Consider the following 12,616-nt stretch of genomic DNA (forward strand, 5'->3'; position numbering starts at 1 on the left):
CAAAGGACAAACACTCAAATGCAATCTGAACTCACAACCACTCTTATCAACTCACATAGCCTGCCACAATGGGTTCTGCTAGTCCTCAAGGACAATTCATTTAAAGCTTCACTGAGATGAGAGTCTCTTCAGCTCTAAGGCTCCAGGGGAACCATACCAGCCATCCATCGCTGAATTTTGACTCAGAGAGCACCTTGTGGTAGTAGACCAGGAGCTACAGCAAGTTTTTCTCTCTCCACAGATGCTGCCTGACCTGCTGAGTGTTTCCAGCATTTTCTGTTTTTTATTTCAGATTTCCAGCATCTGCAGTATTTTGCTTTTGTTTTAATGTTAAAGATTCATTGTCACTTTCCTTCCAGGAATGCCATCTTGAAGAAGTTCTGCTCTTCTCTCCGAAGGGATTTCCATTTGTCTCTCTTACCCTGTTCACCTTCAATGCTTTCTGTTTCTGTTCTCGTGTTTGCCCCTTTGTTCTTTCCCTGCACTCCCCTTTTCCCTGGCTCTAAAAACTGTAAATCTTCAACAGCTTCCAGTCCTGATGAAAGGTCATCGGCCTGAAAAGTTAACTCTGTTTCTCTCTCCACAGCTGCTGCTTGACTTGGTGAGTGTTTCTAGCATTTTCTGATAAGTAAGTTAGTTGACACAAAGGGTGGATACAGTGTTAAGCAGTAGTTGTACATTGGGTGAATGGGTTCTTTGGCACCTCTAATTGAATGTTGTTCTGCAAAGTAAACACTACTTGATCAAGTAGAGTTCTAAGTTCATTTCTGTGTGTGTTTGCAACTTTTGGCAGTTGGATGATGGCAGGACAACTGTAAACTTCTGTCTTACAAAGGAAATCCATGTCTCTTGCACAAAAATGTACTTTCTGGAGAACTGACTAAACGGTAATAAAAGTCCTAACAGACACTCCGGAACATAGAATCATAGATGCATAGAAAGTTACGGCACAGAAGGAGGCCATTCAGCCCATCGTGTCCGTGCTAGCCGAAAAAGAGCTATCCAGCTTAACCCCACTCTCCAGCACTTGGTCCATAACCCTGTAGGTTATGGCACTTCAAGTGTGCATCCAAGTACTTTTTAAATGAGTTGAGGGTTTCTGCCTCTACCGCCCAAACATCAAACAACTAAAATGATATGTAGGCAAAGTAGAATCAACCTTCAAGAGTAGCAAATAAATTGGCCTCCTCAATGTGGCATCAATTTGAGGGATACCCCCTACAGCTCATAACGCCACTTATATAGCAAGGGTATTAATTTGGGTCAGGTTTAGGGTGGAAGTTGGGGAAAATGGGGCGGGAGGGGGGTGGTTAGCCAACCTATTTGACCCCATTTAAATGTGGCAGGGCGGCTACTAGTGAGCGTTAAATGGGAATGGTGTTATTTCTGCAGGATAATACTGATGTACGTTTTTACCTGTGTAGTTGAGGTGGTAACCGTTAGTGCCCCCAAAATGGGCAGTAAATCAAAGGAAAATTCAGCCTATGAAGCTTCATTCATGGAACAATTAGATGTGATGCATGGTATTCTGAAACAGAGGCCTTCAGTAATCCTTATCTTAATATTTTAGATAGAGCCACATGGCAGTCACATACCTCCATACACAAACAAGGGACAATTTCTGAGAAGTTGCGACGCACCTCAGTCACTTTCTAGATAAACAAGAAGAAAGAGCTATTACTTCATAGATTTATAAGAAAAAGCCATGTTTCACTGTTGTTGAAGAGCAACTAACAGGCTACCCAACTCAATGGGGGCGAAATTGGTCTTGGGCGATCAAGCAAAACAGTTGATAGCGAATCGGCAGCCCACTTTACAACCTGCTCGATATTCTTTTCCATTGAAGTCAGTGGAACAATAAAAATCAGGTGGAGTGTAAAAAGGGGCAGCCAATTCGCTGTCACCTGTTTCGTGCGAGCACCCAAGACCAATTCCACCCTCAATGTCTTTTTGTAGCAATGACTTCTCAATTACACGGTCACAACTTTAAGACTCCAAACTGTTCTTCACTCAAATCTACTCGTCAAAGGTGTAAATTTCTTTCGTCACAAGATGTTTCATCTAGTGGACTAACAAACAAGACCTGAGCAACCAAATCACCAGGCTTGAGTATCTGGTAGGCCTACACTCGAATTCTGGACCTTCGCATTATAAAGCATGTCGACTACAGGGTATGGTTGTCTGGGACATTTGGATTTTGAGGCTGTCAAGTTGAAACGTCAGCTTGTTCTGAGAAAGAAACAAAATTACCCAAATAAAGCTGTCAAATCAAGAGTGTCAAGCAGGCCTTTAATTCCAACCTAGGCTGTCTGGATTGTGTAACTGGGAAATAAAATGTTGGGACAACCATGTGAATCCAGCCTGGGACCTCTAAATTTCAACGCTAGCAGATAGTGATTCAGGCAACCCCGTGGCTCCAACCTGCAAAGCGGAAAGAATGAAGTCTTCCCAATTTTTTCAGGGGATGCTGAAAAAAAACAAATTTGATAGATCCAGGATTTCCTAGACTGCTGTAGTGGCAGTCACAACCTCACTCACCATGATTTGGAGTTATGCTTGGGAGGGGGAGAAGAACTGATATAGTTGACTGGCTGGCAGGAGGTAGACTTTGAATGAAGCCAATCAGTGGCAATACTGACACCTGTTCCAGATCAAACTGTAGCCGAGGCCACACTACTCATGGCTATGCTTGTACTTCAAATATGTACATATTTTATTATTTTTATCCTTTCTTCTTCTGTCTTTTTCCCATCAATTTTTTTACTGCCGTCGTAGTGGAGAAACATTCAGCCCCCACCTAGTGCCACTCTACAACAGCAAATAACGGTGGTACTCATCATCTGGGAAATTACAGGGTAGACTTCTGATTCTATATGATGGTTTGAAATTTGATGAAAGTTTCGCACTTTAAGGAATTTACAGGTATTACAGATTTACGATCTCACATTAAAAAATGCTACTTACCAATTTGTCAGTATCCAGTGGGTTTTTGCTCTCAAACTCTGGCGTCACCTCATACTTGAACCTTGTGTAGCAATTCTGAGGCACATTAACAACAGCCATTTGTATCTTGTTTTCCAATGTGACATTTAGACTTGGGACTGTAATGCAAGAAATAAGGAGTTTGATATGAAGGAATCTCATATGAGCCAACACATTTTAAAATTATACTGTATCTTGGGGTCTAAGGAGGGTTAAGATTGTTATTTATTATCTCAATCTTCAACGGGAACGGGGTTGGTAAAAACACCTAGAAAGGATATTATTAAACTAGAAAGAGTGCAGAAAAGATTTACTAGGATGCTACCGGGACTTGATGGTTTGACTTATAGGGAGAGGTTGGATAGACTGAGACTTTTTTCCCTGGAGAGTAGGAGGTTTAGGGGTGATCTTATAGGAGTCTATAAAATAATGAGGGGCATAGATAAGGTAGATAGTCAAAATCTTTTCCCAAAGGTAGGGGAGTCTATAACGAGGGGGCATAGATTTAAGGTGAGAGGGGAGAGATACAAAAGGGTCCAGAGGGGCAATTTTTTCACTCAAAGGGTGGTGAGTATCTGGAACGAGCTGCCAGAGGCAGTAGTAGAGGCGGGTACAATTTTGTCTTTTAAAAAGCATTTGGACAGTTACATGGGTAAGATGGGTAGAGAGGGATATGGGCCAAGTGCAGGCAACTGGGACTAGCTTAGTGGTATAAACTGGGCGACATGGACATGTTGGGCCGAAGGGCCTGTTTCCATGTTGTAAACTTCTATGATTCTATGATTCTAAACTTCCACCCATGCTGCTTTTGAGTAAATCACTAGGAAGCGGATGAGATTAGCCCAAATGATGACTCTCCCTTCAATTTTTTTTAAACCGTCTATGGCTCAGCATCTTGCCTCTCCACGGTGGCAAAGCTGAACTTTGCACCTGAGTGGTAGACGTGAACTCATGTCCCACAAATATTTGGTATCATCCATTGTCGTTTCAATGTCCTGCTCCACCGTACCACCATTTCAGGTCATTTCAAGCAAGAATCTATCAAAGAACTATTGGCAGAAAGAGCTCCTAACTATTCCGTCCAATACCAGCTACTGGCAGAGAAAGTTCACAACTATTCTATCGGATATAAACTGCTCCATCAGACCACTGCCTCAGAAAGTCTCCCTTCTTCTGGATTATTCCATCTGATACCAATTTTTTTTTTTTAAGCAGAGATGGGCTCAACTACACCATTTAATACACAAAAAGCTACCAGCTACTGCATCCAATACTAATTCTTTGAGACTGAGACATCAATTACTCCATCTGATCCGACTCCATTGCACTATTCTCTCTATAACTCCTTCTGTAGTTACTTATGTAACTTTGTTGACTGTTTCTGTTTGTTTCATTGTAGCTTAAGAGATGATCTTTGATCATTTACAAATTCCAATTCTCTTTCCATTTCCTATTTATTAATTTCCTTCGCCACTTTTACATCATTGATAATTATACATTTCAAATTCTGTGTTTCCTCACCCTTGCACCATTCGATGTTCTCCAGAAAATCTTTCAAGGTACAATCTGCAAAGAAACAAAACAGACTCATTAGGAATTCTATACGAACAGGTTTATTTTGTATGTTAATAAAGCAACACAGAGATAATCATCTCTAGATATTATTAAGCTTCAGCCAGAGACTCTTGTCAACAGGTCAGAGAGACTTCTGCCTCCATATACTGGAAGCTTGCTAGAAGGGTTTAACCAGCAGGAGCAAGTGGTTTCTGCCTCTGCACACAGGAAGCTTGCTGGTAGGTTCTTAATCACTTGATTTTAGAGACTCCAGCCACTATTTAACAGCCTTCTGGACCCTGATCAGCAAGTCTGAGAAGCTTCTCACTTCAGGAGAAGTGTTCTCTTGATTATTGAATGCACTGGAGCTGATTTCATTCCCCTCCTCTCCTCTCCCCATCCATCCACCCCGCCCCCCATAGTTGGGCAGGAACAGGGCGGCGGTGTGATGAAAATGACAGTGCCACACTTATTTCCCTGTTCTGTGTACTTCTGCAACACTACCTTTCGGTGGGGCCTTGAGATGGGTGGTCCGGGCCTCTGCCGGAAACAGGCAGGACTCTCATTCCCCGATGCAAATCAAGATCCTAGAATGTCATAGCACGCCGATGTAATTTTGAAGTATCAATGGGCAGAGCATAAGCTGCACAATACTGCGCACAATGGTGCTGAGCGTAGAATGACCTAACCAGCGGTCCTTAAAGGGAGCGTTGCAGGACACTCAAAAAATAAAGGTGAGAAAAAGGTCTTAAAATAATTTTTGTGGTGTCAGGGGGTGCATTAATCCTCCTCCTGGCCATACAAAAATCCACTCCCCCCCCACCCAATGCACGACGCTCCACGTACCTTCCTCCCGATTCCGTCCTGGGAGGCTAAATTTGGTGGAGGAGCCACCAGATTTCTCACCCTCCCGATCAGGGAGCTGCTCTGAATGAGTGAGCAGCTCACTGTCAGAATTCAAGTTAGGCCTGATCACAAAAACAGTTTGTGTAACTGCTTCCATCGGGTGGGCAGCCAGCTCACTCCGCCCACCTCCCACCCAATGAAAGCGGTCCCCTCAGAATCAACCCCGTTGTAGTGCCTCGCAGCTTTGAAATGTTTGGTTCCTATCCTTGCCTTTTAGAGGGTTTAATAATTTGAGGATCAGTACTGCCTTCTGTGGCCTTACCCACCTTCTACTTTATGTGTGTGCTGCAGATGCATCTGGTTTTCAGGTTCTGTGAAAGCCTTGATTAGAACCTCACTGTTGATGAATGCTTGAAAGCAGCTCAACTCTACTGTGCCCTAAGAAAAATAAACAGCATTGCTTTAATACAGTTTTCTCATCTCCTTTTCTTTGTGGGCCTTAGCACCTGCAAGGCCTTCTTTACCTCGATGGGAGGGCATGTAAAATGTTTTGTTACCTTACTCAGCTTTCTTTAACCAGGAGGCAGTGTAAGTGAGGCACAGATCCTTCGAGGCTTTATTCAGGACAGAGGCAGGGCCTCTCCCCTCCTCCATGGGTCTCTTTCACATTGCAGAGAATGAACTAGATTTGCTCCCAACATAGCCACTTTAATTTGGAAGCAAAACGAGCATTGCATAGCCTATTCCCCGACGCCCTTTAATTTGGAGTGAGGATGACCGAGGCACAACTTTCCCCTCAACATGATTTCTTTCAGTTTAGAAGGTCAGTGTTTTTTTTAAAAAAATGTTGCTCCTTTAACTTGTTCTGGTTTTACAGATTTCCGCTATCGTTTTAAGATCCCTTTTGTTACCATGATTCCACCTTTAGCTGAGAGGGCTGAACTATCAGGGCCCAACCTGATCTACAACCATTGCCAAAGCTGTTGCATGATTGTGACAGGTGCTGTACTCCTGGGATCACCTTCCAGGCGTACCCCATTTCTGACTTCGATGATTTGATTGCTACTTGCTATATCGTTCCGTTACTGCCCACTGTACTGCACAGTTACTGCTTGCTATGCCATTCATTTGCTGCCTGTTTCTCCACGATAGGCTTGAGTAGACATCAAAGCTAGCCCAAACAAACAAGGGAATTCAAAACATTAGTCCAGGTTGAGATTGACAGCCCAACACTTTATACCACATGTTTGTAAAATTTATAACAAGGTATTTTTAAATAAAATCAATCTTCTCATTTCTTGATACATATAGTTTTCCAAGGAAACTAGATTTTCAAAGCCAAGGGAACCTGTAGGATGTCATAGTGAGGCAGTGCTGCACTGAGATAAGCTGTCTATTGGACCATTTTTTCATATTTGGTCTAATATGAAGTTTTCTGGGAGTTCCAGTTCCTCTTCCCACACGTACCGTTGGTCTGGATCTTGATGACCTGTTGTATCCATGATCAGTGCGAGGGAATTGAATCTTCAACTGGACACAATTGTTCACCCCACCTTCAGGCTGATGTGAAGAAACATGTATCAACCCAAAGTCTGTAAGGAAAAAGATTTTTTGTTTCCGAGAACCTGTGAATATTAACTAGGCCATCCTGTTCAACTTTGTCATATGGTCTTAAAAATATTACCTAGAGAATGGGTGAGAGAGAGAAAGGGGCAATTTTTTTCCAATGAATAAGGTTTGCTAAACACTTATTCATGAATTCCCTGTCCCCTTGAAGCCCATCTATATGAAGGAGAGAAGAAAAGCAAAGGAAATAAATGGGCTTTTTCTGAGACCTAATTGATAAAAGGAAAAGAAAATTAAAGGTTCAGCTTATTTACATCTACATTATATTTTGTTAGCTAGTTTTATGTTGTCGAGAGATTTGTCAATAAAACTAAGGATACTGATTAATATTCTAGTTTTAAAATGTGGAATGAACAGAAAGGTAGAAAGCCCAAATAAAAGGGGAACTGCAAGGGGCTTGGTTGAGGTTTTACTGATAAAGTGGCCAGGTTTATTTGGGCTTCCTTTGAGTACCTGCTGTGTATTTTTCCATCTATTTTAGTACTTCTTTTTAGTTGTTTTCTCACAAACTGTCAGCTTCTCGGAGTTGAATTCCACATGCTAGCTGTGCTGACATGGGGTCAGCTTCCATATGTATGCTGACAAAGCCCAGTTCTACCTCTCCACCGCATCTCTCAACCCCTCCACTGCCTCGGTGTTGTCAGACTGCAATGTCCAATATCCAGCCTTGGATGAGCAACAACTTCCTCCAGTTAAACATTCGGAAGACTGAAACCATCGTCTTTGGCCCTGCTGCAAACTCTGTACCCCCACCACCAATTCCATCCTCCTCTGCGGCCACTATCTCAGGCTCAACCATGCTGTTTGCAACCTTGTTGTCCAAGTCAACCCAGAGCTAAGCTTCTGATCCCATATCCTGTCTATCACAAAGACTGTCTATTTCCATCTCCATAACATTGCTTGCCTCCAGCCCTGCCTCATCCCATCTGCTATTGAAACCCTTATCCATGCCTTTGTCACCTTTGGATATGACTATTTCAATGCTCTCCTGACCTTGGCTACATTGGCTCCCAGCCCCCCAACGCATGAAATTTAAAATTCTCATTCTCATGTTTAATACCTTCATGTTCTTGCCCCTCCCTTTCTCTGTAACCTTCTCCAGCCCTACAACCACTCCCACCCTCCCGAACTCCCCATTCCTCTGACTCTGGCCTCTTGGCGGCTGTGCCAACTACCGTTTAGGCCCCATGCTCTGGAAATCCCTCTCTAAACGCCTCTGCCTCTCCACTTCCCTCGCCTCCTTTAATATCCTCATTTAAACTCACCTCTTTGATGAAGCTTTTGATCACCCCTCCTACTATCTCCTTTCTTCAGCATCCATTTTGGTCGATTATGCCTTTGTAAAGCACTATGGGACATTTTTCTATGTTAAAGGCACTATAAATGATGTTGTTGTAATTGTTACCTTTTATTATTGTCACAGTTTACATGATCTAACAATGTTATCTTACAAGGCATCTTAATAGCACTTCATTGAAGCTTGGTACAGCATCACAAAAGGAGAATACACAGCACTCTGGCTGAGTGGAAAGGAGTTAGTTCCACTGTCTCATTGGAATTTGAATCAAGCAAAGTTTAATGTTGGCTGGAGTTCACCAGACCAACTGGCCAGATCATGACCGATCATGTAAAGCTGGATTTCTGGTCGCAGGTTTGTGTTTACGCCTCGTGTAGGTGTAGTTGATAGATTTTTTTTAACTGTTACCTTCATTATAGTCTTCGTCCCTACTTCCTTCATCTGTGTCAAAGTCCTTGCTTCTTTTGGATATGCTTCCACTTACACCCAGATTCCATCTGCTCTCTGCCATTGGTTAAAATAGTTATAGTTACAACTTATTTTCTTCTTTTAACATACTTTTAAAGAAATAAACTGCATTAACATGGCACCTTACCATGTCCTCAGGACATCTTAAAGCATTTCACTGCCAATTGACCTTTGAACTGCAGATTTTGTTGTTATGTAGGCAAATGCAGCAACCAATTGCACACAGCAAGGTCGTAGGAACAGCACATGCTACGATTGACCAGTTAAGCTGTGTTTTTTTGGCGGTGCTGTTGAGAGAGGAAAGCTAACCAGGCTGACCGGGAGAACTCCTTATTCTTAACAGAGGATCTTTTACCCCCATCTGAGCACTCACCTTAGCACTGCACTGAAATGTCAATATAGATTACGTGCTCTAATTCTGGATTGAGGCTTGAACACCGAGGCCAGAGTGCTACCAACCCAGCCAAGCTGATACTACTTTCACTAGGCTTAGCTTCAGCTGTGATATTTGTTCAGCTGGGTAGAAACACAGGGGGAGAAATTGGTCCCCTCCATGCTCATTTTTGGTCCCCTCCATGCCCGGAAGATCGCTAACCAAGGGCTTAATGGTGCCAAATTCAGCATAACCTGGGTGAAGCAAGCGCCACACATGTTCCACAGTTACCGAGAAATTGGTTTTGCACCAAAAACTGGCGCGAAGTGGACAGTGTGCCTGTAGATGTTGGCCCAAAGCTGAACCCCGTTTTGCATACAGCAATGAGGATCCCTCCTGATTCAAGTGGGTGCATGGTTTGCCCAGTGGGAGCCCACAGTAAATATAGCAGCGGAGCAGGGAAGGGCGGTAAATGGCGCACAGCAATTTTATTTCCGCCACCGTCCTTTTTCCACCCAGGCAGGCTGAGTTCAACTCATCTCTGTTGTGTCTTCCTGGCTACTGATCTAATTAAAAATAGTTGATCCCAGCTTCATCTGGCCTCGGGCTGCAGGAGACCTTGGAGCCAGCAGTTGAACAAGAATATAAAAGCAGTCTGAAAGTATAAACTCTTTCTGAGGCTCTCCGTCACTGTTAAGAGTGGGAGGTGACAGGCAGCAGGATGCAACTCCGACTGATTGCCAATTTTTCTTGGCAAAAATAAACCTTTAACCAACTGGCTTTTTGCCATAGATTTCAATAAATATTTTCTGAGGATAAATATCTAGCTTCATCAAAATCTACTTAAATATCTGTTGAAGCAAAAGGGAGTTAGATGTGAACGCAATGGGGGGGGAAAAAAATTAGATAAGGGCTGTTTTTGGGCGTGGCTAGCGTGATGTGCTATTACCCCACACCTAATGACCCCTGCGCAGGCAGGACACGAGTTTCGGCCGGCCCGAGGACTCACCTGCAATCAGCGTTCCATTCCAGGCCTTGCATGTGGAATCAATGCAATTCACACTTTCTACCACCAGGGGGAGCACAATCTCTTAAAGGAAGGATGTTTCTCAGAAATTTCTTAAAGGTAGCTGGTACCTGTTATTTGCTGAAAATAACAGTCTACTGTCTGCACGGAGTCTGAACAGAGATCAGACATCGTACACGTAAAACAAAGATGTAGGTTCCATCCCTATATTTACACACTGATGAGTTATGTTAAAACATTGAATTAAGGTTGCGCACTACTAAATCCCACATCCTGCAATCTGCATGCCAGACCTCACCAATCTGCTGACCTGGGTTGGTACCAGGCGAGAGAGAGTGCATGCACCAAGGTTCTCTGCTGATGCACTAGAGACCTTGATGCAAGAGGTGGACAGGAGGGACATCCTAAATCCGCTGGTGGGGGCGGGGGGGGGGGGGGAGGGCGGGGTGAAACAAGAGGCCCTCCAGACATATATCCAAACGGCAGTGGGAAGCAGCAGGGGATGAAGTCAATGGCAGGCTCACAGCATCACGAACATGGATGTGGTGCAGAAAGAAGTTCAGTGCTTTGACGTGAGTGGTCAAGGTGAGTGAGGTCAACTGTCAAGTGGCGTCTCCTACCAACTGCACCACGCACTACACCCCGCATCACCAACATACCAACAAACTAACTCTTTCCATCAGTACTCAACTCTTCCAACCAGATGTTTCCTCTCACCCTTACACATTACCACTGTTGCAAGCTGCCCACCCGCAACTCACATGCCACACACACTATCCAACCATGACAGGCACATCACCCAGACACACGTCCCGCTTTCTTGCAGGAGAAGGTGGCACATATCAGGAGGCAGCAAGTGGCAGTGGCATTTAGCCCCTCGAGCCTATTCCATCATTCAATGAAATCATGGTGGACCTGTGACCTAACTCCATATACCTGCCTTAGCCCCATATCCCATAATACCCTTGATTCACAGAAATCTATCAATCTCAGATTTAACATTCACAAGTGAGCTAGCATCAACTACCGTCTGCAGAAGAGCGTTCCAAACGTCTCCCACCCTTTGCGTATAGAAGTATTTCCTAACTTTACTCCTGCACGTCCTGGCTCTAAATGTTAGGCTATGTCCCCACGTCCTGGTATTCAAGTGTAGGAGACTTCCAAAAACAGTTACAAATGTCTTGGCAGCCAGTCGCAATAATCCAGCCACTAACCTGTAAATCCTGCATGGTCCTATTAAATAGCGCGGGTCCTCCAGGCACTCTAAGACACGTTCAGATGGGTCGGGGTTAAGTCTGTGCATTGAGGTGAGTATTAAGTCCCAAAATGGTGTCTATCACTTTAAATCAGCATTGCACACTGATTGAAACCATTTTTTCCCTACTTTACATGATTCCAGTGTTCGTTATCTGCGCCTGCGCTAACTCCTATACCAAGATGATGTTCAGCGCATGTCACGCTGGAAACGTGCATGTGCATCCATGACGCCATCTTGGATGTCAGAGAGGCCTTTTAGTGCCGAAATAACGGGCCCAATTTAGCACCCAATGTGTCAGGCACAGGGTCTACTAAAAATAATCCCTTGGACGTTCAGTGTCAGTGGAAAACTTTTCATAAGTTGTAGTTTCCCAGTGATTAATTGCAGTGTTGAAGTTTCTGAATTTTTGGAAAGTTTTGACATTAATATTCAGTTTTCCACACTTACCTGCCAGCGAAACAGTCAGTTGGACACGTATACATGGGATGCACCCCTTGTTCTGCTCGCAGTAGAGGATAGTGGAGGTTGTTAAGTTAGTTGGGAGCAGTGTGTTCACTGGCAGAGCTCCATTGTTGTTCTCAGAGCCACAGTCTGTTAAATAGGAGTTACGAAACAGGTCAGCATGGTGATTACACGTAAGATAGAATAGAAGGTACAAGGGTCACTGGGTAACAGCAAAATAACTGTTTGGCATGAGCCAAGTGAAAATGTTGAATCTCAAACATTAAATGCAGGAACAGCAGTATTAACAGCTGTCCCATAATCAATAGTACATGCTATCAAATCACAGAGAATTCAAAGGTAGATTCCATGGTATCTTATAATTTTAAATCATCTACTCCACACGTGGGAGTCTTGATCGTTCTCAGGTCGGTTCTAAGATGGTAGGCATTGAAAATCAGCAATCTCTTCAGCCTAAGGGAAGGAAGAGAATCCTGCCAACTGGTCACAGTAACGACAGTGACTGTTGAAAAGTTTCCCAGTATTTCCGGTTGATCATTGTGGCCAATGGAGAATACTGGAGATAAAGACTGTAAGAGGAGAAGTGCACCCAACTTCCCTGTTCTGGGTCGGTGCATTGCCCAGGTTCAATCCTGGCACAGGCCTATGCAATAGTAGGGCCTTGCACTGGGATCTGGGGCAGAAACAGGAGTGCAGATGCAGGCTTAAGAGGTCTGAAGCTGC

General features: G+C 43.8%; 1 protein-coding gene across 3 annotated transcripts in view; it reads right to left on the reverse strand.

Moving 5' to 3' along the window:
• Nucleotides 1-12,616, reverse strand: part of LOC137334083 (interleukin-17 receptor C-like) — a 54,334-nt gene that overhangs the window by 23,425 nt on the left and 18,293 nt on the right. For all 3 annotated transcript variants that reach the window (XM_067998552.1, XM_067998553.1, XM_067998551.1), the window contains exons 3-9: nt 11,879-12,022; nt 8,714-8,809; nt 6,850-6,974; nt 5,709-5,820; nt 4,504-4,548; nt 2,965-3,101; nt 1,596-1,652 (exon numbers count right to left, since the gene is read on the reverse strand). In XM_067998552.1, the coding sequence (XP_067854653.1) occupies nt 1,596-1,652; nt 2,965-3,101; nt 4,504-4,548; nt 5,709-5,820; nt 6,850-6,974; nt 8,714-8,809; nt 11,879-12,022 (716 nt within the window). The remainder of the gene's footprint in view (nt 1-1,595; nt 1,653-2,964; nt 3,102-4,503; nt 4,549-5,708; nt 5,821-6,849; nt 6,975-8,713; nt 8,810-11,878; nt 12,023-12,616) is intronic.

This window comes from Heptranchias perlo, chromosome 17 (assembly GCF_035084215.1).
Source record: "Heptranchias perlo isolate sHepPer1 chromosome 17, sHepPer1.hap1, whole genome shotgun sequence".
NCBI lineage: Eukaryota > Metazoa > Chordata > Chondrichthyes > Hexanchiformes > Hexanchidae > Heptranchias > Heptranchias perlo.